At 28.3% G+C, this 15,917-nt stretch overlaps 2 protein-coding genes across 2 annotated transcripts; one reads left to right on the top strand and one right to left on the bottom strand.

The window, feature by feature from the left end:
* The first annotated feature begins 8,079 nt into the window (after window positions 1-8,079).
* LOC124837298 (auxin-responsive protein SAUR21-like) lies at window positions 8,080-8,808 on the top strand. Its single transcript, XM_047312625.2, has one exon. It carries the CDS (start codon window positions 8,369-8,371, stop codon window positions 8,663-8,665), a length of 297 nt encoding a protein of 98 aa, XP_047168581.1. The 5' UTR covers window positions 8,080-8,368; the 3' UTR covers window positions 8,666-8,808.
* A 2,752-nt stretch (window positions 8,809-11,560) lies between these two features.
* On the bottom strand, window positions 11,561-14,997 carry LOC124837297 (CDT1-like protein a, chloroplastic). The gene is made up of 7 exons (XM_047312624.2): window positions 14,660-14,997; window positions 14,454-14,573; window positions 13,899-14,136; window positions 12,703-13,446; window positions 12,151-12,346; window positions 11,976-12,066; window positions 11,561-11,883 (listed from the first exon to the last, which is right to left on the bottom strand). Exons 1-7 carry the CDS (start codon window positions 14,944-14,946, stop codon window positions 11,826-11,828), a joined length of 1,734 nt encoding a protein of 577 aa, XP_047168580.1. The 5' UTR covers window positions 14,947-14,997; the 3' UTR covers window positions 11,561-11,825.
* Between the last annotated feature and the right edge of the window lie 920 nt (window positions 14,998-15,917).

Genomic DNA, 15,917 nt, shown 5'->3' with positions numbered 1-15,917 from the left:
AGAAATAAGTACATCAGTGCATAATGTTTATTTGTGAATAATACTTAAATTATTGAGTGAATAAGAAAATAATGTGTACAAAAGTAAATATGATACTAAAATAGTGGATTGAAGTAGTCTTTCAAATTTAATATAGGCATGTATAGCAATCTTTTTATTAATGTCATAATCATATTAGGTGTTGTAAAGTTTATGTAACTAAATAATATATTCACTAATGTTTATGTAACTAAATAATATGTTTATTATAAATTTTTAAAGAAAAACTAAGGCTTTTAAAATATGATGACATTTTTGAATTTTTTTTTCATAATTATAAAGAATAAAAAACCTAGTTTAGCAAATAATTTTAAAAATATCACTAATAGTATTTTTAAAAGTATTTACACAATTATGAGTTTTAATTCTTTAAATAATCAAGCCTCATTTGTATATTAGTGTTAAAATATTACAAATTTTATATCTTTATCAAAGTTTTTTCATTAGCGTCGGTGTATCACTCTTCCACTATAGGAGTCATCCTTCTCCTTTCTTCCTCGTCAAACGCAAATCAGATTATCGTTTTCGCTACCATTCATGTACTCTCTTCCCTTACCTTCCTCGTCGACAATGCGAATTGTCTTTATGTTGCCACTATAGCCTTCTTTTCCTTTCAATTTTGAAAGTAGTGAGAGGTTTGTACTTTCGTCTTGTGTTTTTATTCTGTTTCATAATTTTTTCTTCCTAATAAAAGTATTTTTTTTAATGCCTTTTAGTTAATATGAGAATAAGAAGGGTGGTGGTGACTTTGTTTGTTGGTGACTCTATTTATTGATTGATAGGGGTGCAATAGTAGTGATTCTAGAAAGAAAAATGCTAGAAAGGTGAGGATAAAAAAAATTAAAACAATATTTAAAAAATAAATAGAAATAGGTTTCGATTGAAGAAAGAATCGAAAGATAAAATAAAAAATATACTTCAATTATGAACTAAATTTAAAGTCTTACATCTTTTACCTCTCGTGAATATATTTTCGTTAAAGAACCAAAATATAATTATTAAAATAATCAGTGTCTAAATCTTTACTTGCACTAATGATTTTATCTATTAAGTGATTATTAATTAATTTTGTTAATAATAGTTTATTTGATAAATATAAGTTATATTTTGAATATATTGAATATAAATAAATTGATATTTAAAAAATAATTTGATATGTGTTATTATTCATTATTAGTCACTTCTATGGCATTATTGAATATGTGTTGGTTTTTCTTTCTGTGATTCTTTCATGCGTCTATTAGTTCTAATATCACTAGTAGGTTTTTCATGTAAGAGAATTTGTTAGAAAAAATATAGATACATGCAATTACAACTCAATTCACACAAAGAATTGACACTATTTTTAACAAAAAAAAGGTAAATATTGATTTATTATTATTTTTTTCTTATATAATATTTAATTTGTCATTTTTATCTAATATAAAACTATATTTACATTTAGATTATTCTCAATCCCAACATCAATGTACTTTTAATTCTCGAATACAACACAAAAAAACTCAACAAAGAATCTGAACTTCATAATTGGTGTTCCAAAATATTACTTTATTCAAACAATTTTCTCTTTTCTTTTGTATATATCACTATAATAAAGAAAACTTTTTACGTCTATTATATTTGGCATTTTATGTAAACAAGAAAAAAAAAACACAAACACTTTCAAAACTTGTCCATAAAGGAATGATATTTTTAGGTATGAAATTAAAGAGGAAGAAAGTAGAAACATGTCGGAGTTTTCTAATTCCACAATGTAGATCCTGATTTTGGGCCAAATATTGAAGTGGTCAGCATCTCATCCGTTTCAGATAAGCGTCGGTGTAACACTTCATTTCCTTTTCACTGTGATTTATGATTTTCATTTCTTCACTTCCTTATAGAATAATGTTGGGTGGATTGTGATGGAAGAAAAAATAAATAAAAGTATATGTATTTATAATTAATTCTTCTATATATAAATGTGAGAAAGATATATAACGAACGAAATAAAGTAATTGAATTGTGTGATGGTAGTTGAACTTTGTACATCTTATCTGAACAGTTATAGTTAGTTTTAGTCACATGCTGTTTCTCAGGATACCCATGAAGAGGCCAAAGAAATATCTCTGCTTTTTTAAATCTTAGGTTGTACAATAATAAATCTGTCAATTACTCCCTCCTTTACAAATTTTTATTTTTCAACACAGTTACTAGAATTTAGAAAGTATAATAATTAATTTTAATTTTATTTTTCATTCTATAAAACAATAATCATTTCTTAATCAATATATCAAGTATTTTTTTAATTTTAATTATAGTTTGTTTGTTTGATTTTCAAATCAATCATCTATGTTTTTTTTTTACTCTGACATGATACATTGATTGTGGGAGGGGAACTGCGTGATGTTTGTGACTTTCTTTTATAAGAATAAAGGGAATGGAATGAAATTATATGTAATTAAAAAATTAAGGGTTCAAAATTGAGTAAAGAAATTCAAGAAAAGGTTATGAATATTTATATTAAAGAACTAAATTTTTGAAAAAAGAAATTCAGAACCAAATACAAAATATAAAGGTTCCCAACAAAATACCAAATACCAAATACAAAATATATATATATATATATATATATATATATATATATATATATATATATATATATATATATATATATATATATATATAAAGCTCTATTTCCAAAGAACAACCTTCCCCTCCCCCAACAGTCAATATTTGTGTTTCAACAGCGTTTTAGGATTTAAGGATCAGATTGAAAAAAATGAGATCAGAATTACTCTTCCAGCGACCACATATTTCTAAAATATACATTATATTTCTAAAATATTTACTTCTTTATTTAATACAATATTAAACGGATACAATAATAACTATGAAAAAATTTAACATACTCCTATTATTACTAAGAGATTTTAAGATTAAATCATTTCTAAATGTTAAAGTAAATTAAACTTTTATCTTTTAAATTTAAAATTGATATTTGTATTTCATATAATTTAAATATATATTAGCTAGTCCTTCAACTAAAACACTTCTATTTGTTAATATAATTTAAAATATATATATATATATATATATATATATATATATTTGAGTTGGATCAAATTTAAAATCATAAGGAAAACTATGTCCAATCTAATTATTATAGATTTGATAAAATTCAATCATAACCAAGCTAATAAATACCCTTATTTAGATAATGTTATTAATATAAATTCTTAGTATAACTAATATTTTTTATTTTTTCAGATTAGAATTTTATAGCATTTTATTTTATTTATTAATAAAACCGACTTCTATTTTTGTTAAATCCAACTTTCGAAATCTATGTTCCTTCAAATAATTGAAAATGGTAGCTAGGTAGACACGTTGGTCTTTGTAGTTTATTTATTTGAATATAAATATTTTAAAAGAGAAATGTGTAGTTTTAAAATGATGAAAAATACAATTAGACATTGGGAACTGTGTCCTGAAGTATACATTACCTGTTGTCTTGATAGACCATAAGTTTGACGGTATGTATACACTTCTTGAAGAAGCAATTGGTGAGTATAATACCTCTTGCCTCTGTTTTAAGATACGAGATACTTCATAAATAAATACAACATATATACGAACTATAAATAGAAACAATAAGACAAACAATTTTAGCTTGAGATAGAAGACTCTCCAAACTTAATCAAAGAAACTATGATCCCAACATTCAACGACGCAATCAAGACATTCATTGTTTATATCTCTCTTTTGAACCATTCATAAGCTTACATTTTAAGCCAACAAATAAAAAATATACTTTATTTTGCTTTGTTTGAGATCTGACCATGGAGTATAGAAACACAACGCATAAACTAGCATTTCATGTACAGATAAAAGATCAAACATTGCTATTGATTAAAAGAAAAAGAACCTAATGGATGGGTACCTGTCTGTTAAAGATTCAATTCTATGACTGATTTCCATAAAAGATGGCGTCTTTCCCTTTCAGACGAAACAATGAAATTAACTGTTCAAGCGATCCAAGAACTGATCCAAAATTTCATACCTGCAAACAAACCATGAAACTCACAACAATAATCAACATATATTTTTTAAATTATCGGAAATTAAAAAAAGTAAAATGTATATTACCTTTCCGGAAGCTTGTAAGGATCATCGTCAGTACTCTTGGATTTACTCGGAGAAGAAGACCACTGCAAGATCTGCCTCCTCACACTCTTGCTTGGCGGCGGTGACGACGCCGTTTCACAACGTCGCTTCCGATCCTGCAAACCCTTGCCTACTTCTTTTATATCTGCGACGGAGAGCGCGACGCCGCAGGTGCGGTTCCGTTGCAACAGTTCCTCCGGCGTCTTGGAACTGAACTGAACGGGGTTTGGCGATTGGACCTTGGAGCTTCATGGTGTTTGATGATGAGTGATTTGTGACAGTGAAATGAAAAATTACTATGCACGCACTCAGGCTTTGTTTTCGGGGAAAAACTGTTTTTTATTGCGCAACTTTGCTTCCCGCCAAAATGAGACAAAATAACGTATATTAAAATAAAGTGGTAAATAGTTGTTTTATTTGGATGATGCCCAAAGTATCTAGTTCAAAAGTTATAAGAATATTAACATCAAATATTGAGATGCTGATGTTTTTTATAATTTCTCATTAAATATGGAAATATTCAGGAATAAGAGATCGAGATTATATTTATGGACTCCCGTGCTTATTCTTATTTTTGATAAACCTTCAAGTGCATTTGAATTCGTCTAGTTAAGCAATGTCAAGAAATGAATTTTTAAACTTAACTCAATCCTCACAAAACCGTGAAACAATATATTCAAGTGAACTTTAAGTTTAACTCAACTCTCATAAAACTAGCTTGTAATGTGAGGGTTGCACCTATTTATATATTATAAATTGATCTTATTTATAGTGGATGTGGGATTTTCAACAAACAGAAAATCATTTTCTTCATCATCTTCAAATCATCTCTTTCTCATTTACCCTTTGTTCACTTTAATGGATTTGGGTTGTTGTCTATTTGAGTAAATTTGAAGGTAAATGAGAGTGAATTTGGAAGCAACATTTGTGAGAATTAGCGTAAGATTTGATTGATATGTCAGATTAAAAAAATTTACTTCCAAATCGACTCTCATTTACCTCCAGATTCACTCAAATAAACAACAACAAAATTTATCTTCAAATCCTCTCAAATTCACTCAATTACTCTCTTTCAAATCCATTCAAGTAAACAAAGCCTTAGGTTCATTTTCCATATGAATTTTTTTATGAATCTAGATGATGATGAATTAAGAGTGATGTTAATATTTTGTGTCTCATTGTATATTTATAAGACGTCTTTTTAAAAGTGTCATATATTATCTAACACTTATATAATACGGTTAATACTTCTAATTTTAAAAAAAAAAGTACTAGGATAAAGATATTTCAAATAATCTTTTATAGAATATTTTATAATTTTACATATTAGAATTTTATCGCATGTTATTTTATTTATCAATAAAACCAACTTCTGTTTTTTCTTAAATCCAACTTTCGAAATCTATAAAAGTTCAAATAGTTGAAAATGGTAGCTAGGTAGACAAGTTGGTCTTTGTAGTTTATTTATTTGAATATAAATATTTTAAAAGAGAAATATGCAGTTTTAAAATGATGAAAAATATAGTTAGACATTGGGAAGTGTGTCCTAAGTATACATTACCTAATTGTCCTGATGACCATACGTTTGTCTGTATGTATACACTTCTTGAAGAAGCACTTGGTGAGTATAAATACATCTTGCTTCTGTTTTAATATACGAGATACTTCACAAATAAATACAACATATATACAAACTTACAAATAGAAACTATAAGACAAACAATTTTAGCTTGAGATAGAAGGACTTTCCAAACTTAATCAACAACGCAATCAAAACATTCATTGTTTAAACCAATGTTGGCACCAAAAATCTTGGTCCTTTATATCTCTTTTTTGAACCATTCATAAGCTTATATTTTAAGCAAACAAATCAAAATTATATTGTATTTTGCTTTGTCTTGTTTTCAATATTATTTAAGTTATTTATCTCTCTAAATTTAATTTTAGTAATTTATCTTTTAAGTTTAGATCAATTCATTTAGAAACATTGGTTGGTACTTACTTTAAGACTTAGTTTTAAAACATTTATTTAGCTAAATGAAAACATAAGAATTATCTTATTAGATTCACATGAAATTTTTAAAAAAGTTATGTTAAAATGAAAAAATAAATAAATATCATAATATTTATGAGTGAAAGCAAAAAAAAGATTTGGATTATATTTATTACATTTTTAATAAAGTATTTTTATAATTTATTTTTATTATTATTATTATTTATTAATAATATATTTTAATTGACTCTAGTATAAGAAATAATTTAATAAAAACTTAAAAACTTGGTAAATTGGAGGTGAGCAAACTTCCAGATTCCTTTCTTTCATACGAAAGGATTTCATTAAAGGATATTCAGTTAGAGTTTATTATAAGAATGACCTAAAGTGTTATTTTCAGATAAAAGAAGTAAAATGTGTATAATTAAAGATTGAATCAAAACTGAAGATTCTAATACTTTCTATTTAAAAAAACAAATGTGCAGGATATTTTTTAAAGCTGTAATATGATTGTATTCTTTTTTATTTTCAAATAAATAAAAACAATGAGTAATCTTGGTCTCTATTTTAGAAAATCTTAAAATTTTGTTCAATCTTTAATTTTATTTGCATTATTTTTTTCTTACATTTTAATTTATCAAATTAACTTGTAATGAATCCTTCAATGATTTTTAAAATAAAGGCATTTGATCCTCCAATGTTTATAGAGTACAAATTATAACCTCAATAACTTCCTATAATAAATTTTATTAATATTCTATTATTGATGATTTGCATCAATAATGACATTCTCTTCTTCATTTTATAAATCTTCCCTTAAACTAACGTCAATGTTAATATCAAAAGCCAACCACTTCAAAGAAAAACATTCCATGAACTTTTCAAGATATTAAGGAGCTTGCACAATCTGAGATCACCGGAAATATTTAAATATTAAAGGTAACTGTAGCAAAATTTTACAAGAAAATTAGATTCCAATTTCACCTTCAAATACAAAAAAAAAAAAGAAGTAATATAAGAGAACTGGTTACGTGATTTCTGGAAGTACCTATTTCCCATCGAAAACATCATGCAATGTGAAATGCTATCAAGTGAATAGTGTTGCCCTAAGGTTGTGCTTCTGATTGAAAACTAATATCGAAAAGGAATCTCATGATCGAAGGTATTTCTGAGTTCTAACATTGACATAATTGCTGGTTGTTAACTCATTTGCAGTCAATAACATTATTATGATCATTCTTCTCCATTCTCTGCATAATTGAGAGACCCACACCCACATGCATGCACTCTGCATATATTCACACGTATCGATGCTGATTTTCTTATCATTAATGAAAAAGGACAACTTTTAAATTATATGTTCCACTTCTTAATCATTGCCAAATTGTAATTATATATTTTATTCACAGTTCCACTTTCAATTGGTCAGAAATCACGTTCCAGTTAGAAATGATATTAAAGTTACTCTTCAGTTTGTTATACTGATAATTTCCTTTATTAATATCTTTTTTTCTTACTGTAAAGTTCACTCATGATATTTTTTTCCTAGAGTATTGATAATCTTGCTGGTATGGCGTCCCAGTAAACTTGGTTTACTTTCTATGATAATCAATTTGAATATAATATATATGATATACATGGATGGTTGATAATTTCATTTCACAGATACTTATCAAGATCATGTGGTTGTTGACCGTTGATATGCTGAGCAATTCTACTATATTATATATAGCTCTGAACAAAATGGAGTAAAAGCTTATATATATATATATATATATATATGTGTGTGTGTGTGTGTGTGTGTGGTAGTACGGATGTGTGATTATGTTGCACATTTAATATAAATTACAGCGAGTGTTCCTAAGTTTTTGTGAACTCAGTATGTTGTTTTCAGTGTACGGCACGCTGTTTTGAAGACAGTGGTGAGCTTAGCAGTTTTGTGTTGTGGCATGTGAGAGTTTTGTGGAATTTGATGAAGTGGGGCCCTTCATCTTGTGGCAGCATTCTCCAACTAGCAATTTGCACTCATCTTTCTCTGATCATCCTTTCTGGAAATGTATGGCTTCCCACTCTCTGCTGCAACACTCTAAACCATCACTATATATATACACAGAAACTGAAGTCCCCCTCACTCCAAAATCACTCCAAAATCTTCACTTGAAGATCTTCTTGTAGGCATCAGATATCAGAGTTATGGGAATTCGTCTGCCAATATTTATGGCTCTTCATGCGAACAGGATATTCAAGTGGCAGCAGCATCTGCATGACAGAAACCATTCCAACGTTCCAAAGGGTCACGTTGCAGTGTATGTGGGAGAGGCTCAAAAGAAGAGGTTCGTGGTTCCAATATCTTACTTGAACCATCCTTCGTTTCTTGATCTGCTGAACCGAGCGCAGGAAGAGTTTGGCTACAATCATCCAATGGGAGGTCTCACCATCCCTTGCAAAGAAGAGGCTTTCATCTCTCTCACCTCTCAATTACGTTCCTGAAACATATTTCCCTGCTTTTCACTGCTTTTCATATACTAACTTCACTCGTTTCACAAATACGTCGTAAGATGTATTTCATTGTATATACAGTTTGATTATATATATATATATGTATTGACTGTTTCTCAGAATCAACCAAATTCATTTTCTGTCATTTATATGCTGCTTGTTCAATGTTGCAGCTTTTCTTTCTAGTTATCGTGTTCTTGTGTATTATATTAAGGATGCTGATGATTAAACAGATTTTGCATAGTTGTAATAAAAACACTAATGATTTTAACCAGTAAATGAAATTTATATCTTTTTAAAAATTAAATTATGTATTTATGATAATTGAATTCGATTAAAGTTTTATATTCAATTATGCAGTTAGCAGCTTAATATTGAAATATTGTTTGCATTGCACCAGTACATGTTTGCCGTCTTGTTATATTTTAATCCTCGAGCACTGTAAAATCTGTCCAATGTCATAGCCATCCAAACATAACTAATATTATAGCCTTTTTAGTATAGATAAATATTTTAGCACATTTTCTTATAAATATATTCTTATGGTCCGCTTATGTACTAAATTTAGAAATAAGGATTAAATAATATTAAAATTGTTTCTCGTTTTTTAAATATGTATTATTTAATGAACTTTATTGTTATGTCTTCCATACACATATCTCTGAGTTAAAATTTAAAAGTATACTTCAATTTAGTTCAAATACATTGGTATCGAGTTGTTTTGGAACTTAAATTTTAAAATAAAATATCTATATCTATTAATAATGATAATTATTTCTAATAATTGTTTGATAATTACTTTTTTAGTGACAGGTTTTATTACTGATTTTATCTTTATCAATTATATGATCTTATTCTTTAGATTTTGTATCCTTTTTTATAATTGTTTTTTGAGAATATATTTTTCATAAATTTAATAACACTTTTTATTTTAATAATAATCAGAAAAATTAACTTTTATTTTTGTTATTATGATAATGTAAGAAATCATTTTCAAAACCATTTTATCTAACTTTTCAATTTCCCTTGCTTATTTTCGAAATTTAAAAGTTATCTACTAGTTTTTTTTTCTATATTTTCTTTTCCCTATTATTTACCTCTAATTTTTTTGTCAACACTCATTTTTTTCTTGGTTAGATAAGAGTTCGATTGACATGATTCAATAGGGTTAATTAAATATAAAATACAGGCTTTAAATTTTTAATATGAATAAAATATTGGGTTTTTAACATGATGTAAACATGTTCATGAGACTCAATTTTATTATTCTTTCAATTTGTCATATGATCTTCAAGGATTAATGTAATTTAAATTTTCTTTATATTTTTAATTTTTTAATTAAATATAAAAAATAATAATTTATATGATAAAAATTAAAAAAGTGGAAGAATTAATGTAGAATGAAGAGAGTATTGTCTAATTTATTTTACAAATATTATATAATACACTTGTACTGCGATGAAAATTATATGAATTTTGATAAAAAAAATTGAGTTTTTTCTTTATTAAAGTTTTTTTTTTGAGTTCTTAATTATAAGAATATATGATTTATTAATCACATTCTCATTTTTTTTTCTTTTTTTTAGTGTGATACTAATATCTTTTTTCAAATAAATTAAATATAAGAAATATTTTCGTCCACATAATTTAGCATCCAAACTAAATTGCTATATAGCTTACTCTCATTGCATCAGTACGATTACAGTCTTCAACGTACTAATTGCAAAAAGACTAAAATAAAAAAAGGTTCATATCTCATAAGTTGAACTTTAATCAACTTTAGGCCATTTCAAAACTTCACACCGAATAAAATCTTGGATACTGTTACTTTGACCTCCAACATTTTTTTATGCACACTTTATTTATTATTTTACTCTTCAATCTCTGTTTTTCTTTATAAATACAAAAGTTAAAATTAACTTTTTTTAATAATCAAAATTGTCCTAAAATTAGGTTATCAACTAGTGTCTTTAGTATAAAAGAAACATTTTTCTAAAATCTTAAGGAAATTAAGTACGACAAGTTGTAAAATCTTATCTGATTATAATGGAAACAATAGTAGTTTTTTTATCAGCAGTATTAAAATACTAAATGAAATTAATGTTTTCTTAGAAACAATAGTAGTTTTTTTATCAGCAGTATTAATTTAATTGCGAATAATTTTGTTCTAAATAATACAATCTAATAGTAGTAATAATTAAATAATCATAAGGATGAAAATAAATTTGTTCTGATTGGTATTTTTGTTCTAATTAAGTTTTGATTTGTTAAAAAATTCCTGCATTAACTTGTCACATACAATATCTTTGATCTTTTGTTTCATGTTTGTTTTGAAGAACCTTTACTTTTCTATATAATTTTTTATTTTCTCTTTTAATATTTAAATTAATTGGTATTAACTTCGCTTGTATCACCAAACCAACCGCAAATTTTAATTTTATCAAATTAAATTATTTAAAAATTTTAATTTTAAGAATATTTTGTATTTTTATTTATTGCTTATTTTTATTTTCTCTTTTAATATTTAAATTAATTGGTATTAATTTCACTTATATCACCAAACCAACCGTAAATTTTAATTTCATCAAATTAAATTATTTAAAAATTTTAATTTATAGAATATTTTGTATTTTTATTTATTGCTTATTTTTATTATATAAAGAAGCCTATTAATTTAGAATGTTCAATCTTCTAAATTCTTATTTTTTAGATAATTCATTTTTTTTACTTTATTTAATTACTAGTTTCATTTTATTTAAAGAACTCTTGGTTTTTATATATAATATTTCTATCTGAATACTTTCCGCAAAATTTATTATTAACATTAAAAAAGAATAGATATTAAAATGATGGAATTTTAATGTGCAGTTATTCTTTTATACAGTTATTTTAACATGATGCATAGTTCTTTAACATGACACCTTAAATTATGATGCATTATATCTTAGACAATTAAATGTTTGTTTCCATCGATCTCACCATTTACAAAATCACAGCCTCATCTACCAAAAATATTATATATTAGACATCTAAAGCCTAAGCTAGCTAGTCAAAAAATAAACACGACGACCACCTGTGGATTTTTCAACACAGCATTGACCTTAATACACACATGCATAGGTACTTTCAATTAATTTGTCTTCTTGCTCAACTATGCCGCTTCTTCAAGAGATGCTCGAATGGTTTCAGGGTTCAACATTTTGTTTATGCTACAAAAGACATATGCCATAAAGTCAAAAACAAAGGAAAAGGCAAGGCAAACAAATGGTTAAAAGAAAGAGCCTAAACCAAAGGAACTCACAATAAGAGCAAATCCCCACTAGAGACCTGCTTCTCAGAAATCCATTCCGGTGCTAGTTCTTGCAACAAATCTAGCTGCTCTTCAATTTCACCTACAAATACGAACCAGAAAAGCTTTAGTTAGTGTAAAGAAAAACTATAAAATTGGAAATCCTTTCAACATAAAAGTGCCTTACTTATGTCAACAATATCACTGTGGCTTGAGATTATCTTGCTTACAAGCTCCATTTTAGTAATACAATTCCGCTGTCGAAGCAAGAGGCGAATCATGTCAAAGAGCTTAGGGAGGTTAGCTATAATTTTTTTCCGTTTCTTTGCTTGAGTGATAGCTGGGTCTCTTTCCTCCATTGCCATTCTTTCCTTTTCTCTAATCTGCAAGAGGCACAGTAAATGTTGATCACATTAATCCAAAGGGTCAAAGTAAACCTAAACAGATATTCGACCCAATATTATTGAAATGCATTAATTGCGAAAACTAATATAAATGGGCAAACTAATATAAGTGGGCAAACTAATAAAAGTGAGGCTGATTATACACAGCATTCATACCTAGTCACTGGTGAAAAATACTTTAGTTCTAGTTCAAGGGACAACAAGAAAAAGGGAACTAACGGGCATAGCAATGTTTATTTAGTCCACTTTCAATAAGAAATTTAAAACCACAGGATCCATTATTACCAAATAAATAAATAAATAAAAGTAGCACAATGTTAAAAGAAAATGCATACCGATTGGATAAGTTTTCCTGGGAGGATCTCAAAAATATCATCATCTATTGGTAATCCACCGGCACTGCCTTCATTCACAACCTCATCATTCTTCACTGGGGTGTCAAATCTCAATGATCTTGAGCGAGGTGGCCGCCTAGCTAACTTGTTCGAAGAACTGGTTGGGTGGTCATCTGGGCTCATAAGATATCTTTTGGGTGAACGCAAGGCAGGTGTGGCACTCATCAACCTAATTGGAGTAGAAACAAGTTTAGCTGGAGTTGACATGGCATCAATCCTCTTGGGAGAAGCATCTTCGTTTTCTGTGTAGTCGACGGTTTTCCTTGGAGTGGAGGTGGGAGCGGGAGCACTGGATGATTCCAGAGAGGAACATATTGTTGAACAATTTTCACTGCTTGCTTGTGAAGCCGACTTAGCAGGGGAGGGTTGTACTGAATCTACTTGAGAAATTTGCTGTACAGTATCTGCTAAATCTTGTTTAAATTTCAAAGAAAAACTTGCTCTAAAGGATGGAGCAATGTGAGAAGCTGCTGCCAGATGCTCATTAGGCAATTCAATTGATGTCTCTACAGGGGTAGACATCTTTTCATCTATGCTAGCAGACTCTACATTATTGAGAATGTCATTATAGCGCATGCAGAGTGATAATTTTGTTGGGAGACGAGTTTCCAACTTGTCTAAAATATTGACTTTCTTTGGGCCATTGAATGGCTCTGGCAAAGTTGCTTCTGGAATTTCATCACCCTACACATAGAAGTATATTTCAGACCAAATAAAATGCATAGAATAACTCTGATTGAGATATTACAAAGTAAATTCTGATTGAGGTAGTAATTGTCCATTATTAAAAGAATAATCTGGATTCGGTCAGAAGTAATTATTTTGATTGAGATAGTAATTGCTCATTACAAAAATCAGATTGGATTCATTAAAAATAATACTAATTTATGAACCGTGATTTTCCCAACGGAGCACAGGACTATTCCATTCGCATATCATAGGATTGCACACTTATAGTAATTTTGCATAATAACAATCACAATCATGAACAAAACTAGACAGCCAGATACTAATGCTTGGAGAAATAAAAATCAAGGAGAAATAAAAATCAAGGCGAAATTGAATAATCTGTAATACGAAATGCTTGACAGTAATCTTATTAAACAGTTATTCTAGATGGAATTAATGTGACCCACCTCAGGATGAGAGTCCCAAAATTCTCTAAGCCGTGCGTGAAACAACTTCTTCAACGACACTATCCCACGTTGATCAGGGGGCATCTTCGAATCAGACTCTACAGCCTCAGGGGCTAAAGAAATGTGAATATCCGGCTTCATGCAACAGGTCCGTTCATCATGCACTAGAAACTTCTTCAGAACAATAGCATCAGGCAAGATAAATTTCAACTGCGCTAGATGGCCGTGAGTAAACCTCCTAAGCAAACAAAAAAAAAAATACACAATTCCGTTATTGAACACTACTCCGGTATATATAGTGCAGGATGAGACCTAGATCAAAACATTTAAAGTATGAGTTTCTTGCTGAAGGTGAGATAGGATTTGTTATTGATTTTAGAATAGTCAAATTAGGTTAGTACACTCAATACCAAGTTATTACATAAGAAATTAATATCTTCACATGTAATAATTTTTGTAGTGTAGAAACAGCAAGCTTTAACGAGCATTTTATGTACAAATAAAAGATCAAACATTGCTATTGATTGAAAGAAAAATAACCTAATCGATCGCTACCTGTCTGTTAAAGATTCAATTCTAGAACTGATTTCCGTAAAAGATGGCGTTTTCCCTTTCAGACGGAACATTGAAATTAAAGTGTCCAAGCGATCGAAGAACTGATCCAAAATTTCATATCTGCAAACAAACCATGAAACTCACAACTATAATCAGTATACATTTTTTAAATTATCAGGAATTAAAAAAATAAAAATGTCAATTACTTTTCGGGAAGCTTGGAGGGATCATCGTCAGTACTCTTGGATTTACTCGGAGAAGAAGACCGCTGTAAGATCTGCCTCCTCACATTCTTGCTTTGCGGCCGTGCCGACGTCGTTTCACCGCGTCCCTTCCGATCCTGCAAACCCTTGCCAACTTTTTTTATGTCTGTGACGGAGAGTGCGACGCCGCGGTTGCGGTTCCGTTGCGACATTTTCTCCGGCGTCTTGGAACTTAATTGAACGTGGTTTGGCGATTGGACTTTGGCGCTTCGGAGATTGCTTTTCTTCATGGTGCTTGATGATTAGTGATTTGTGAAAGTGAAATGAAAAACTCAGGCGTTGTTATCGCAGAAAAACTCTCTTATTACGTGCGCAACGTTGCTTCCCGCAAAAAAGAGACGTTGCTTCCCGCCAAAAAGAGACGTTGCTTGCCCCCTACTACTCAGGCTTTTAAAACTAGGGAAAAAAACATTTAAACAATAAAGTGGAAATGGAAATGAATTTTAATTTTTAAAAAAGATGATAAATATAATATCCATCTCTTATTCCTATATATTTCCATATTTAATGCCAAACTATAAAAGAAATGGACATCTCAATATTTGATGTTAATATTCTTCTTAATTATATGGTTGTATTAAAAAGGTAAAGTGTTATTTTATTCTTTCACTGATCTTTAATTTTTGAACTACGATACTTTGGCCACCATCAAATAAAACAATTATTTACCACTTTATTTTAATATGCAACAGTAAATATTAATAGTTTAATTTATAAAATAGAAAAATATATTAAAATATTAATATAGTTAGTTCTTATCACGTTCTTCATTTCAAGGACTATCATGCTTAATTATAATTCTTGCTTTCGGTTTTCTGGAATTTGTTTGTTTGGATTCAGAATTAAAATTGTAATTTTTGTGGTAAAGTTATTATTGGATTGGTTCTTCGTATTATGAGAATATTGTTGATATTTGTGAGGTTTTATAAGATTTTTTTAATGATTATGTAGTATTTATATTAAAATTTATGTATATAAATTTAATAAATAATTATATTAATTTAAATAAAATATTACATTAATTTAATCAATTATCAATTATCTATTTTTTTATTATAATATAAGAAAAAGAAGATGCTTATGATTACTTGTTGTCAAAAGTTCTAAATGTTTGTTCCTTAGTCATTTCACTTTCTATTACGAAGGAGTTATCTTTATATTTATTTTGTTTATTAAAATTGATTTTTCCTAAAAAAGGAAA

This window comes from Vigna umbellata, chromosome 2 (assembly GCF_029865625.1).
Source record: "Vigna umbellata cultivar VRB3 chromosome 2, Vumbellata_1.0, whole genome shotgun sequence".
NCBI lineage: Eukaryota > Viridiplantae > Streptophyta > Magnoliopsida > Fabales > Fabaceae > Vigna > Vigna umbellata.
This window is presented reverse-complemented; position numbering and strand designations above follow the sequence as displayed.

What these genes read in the sequence shown, in the direction of transcription:
- LOC124837298 (XM_047312625.2), top strand. Translation starts at nt 8,369, where the DNA reads ATGGGAATTCGTCTGCCAATATTTATGGCTCTTCATGCGAACAGGATA.
- LOC124837297 (XM_047312624.2), bottom strand. Translation starts at nt 14,946, where the DNA reads ATGAAGAAAAGCAATCTCCGAAGCGCCAAAGTCCAATCGCCAAACCAC. An exon ending in CCCTCCAAGCTTCCCGAAAA is followed by an intron (nt 14,574 to 14,659) that starts GTAATTGACATT and finishes GTTTGTTTGCAG; the next exon opens with ATATGAAATTTTGGATCAGT. An exon ending in CAGTGATATTGTTGACATAA is followed by an intron (nt 12,067 to 12,150) that starts GTAAGGCACTTT and finishes TCGTATTTGTAG; the next exon opens with GTGAAATTGAAGAGCAGCTA.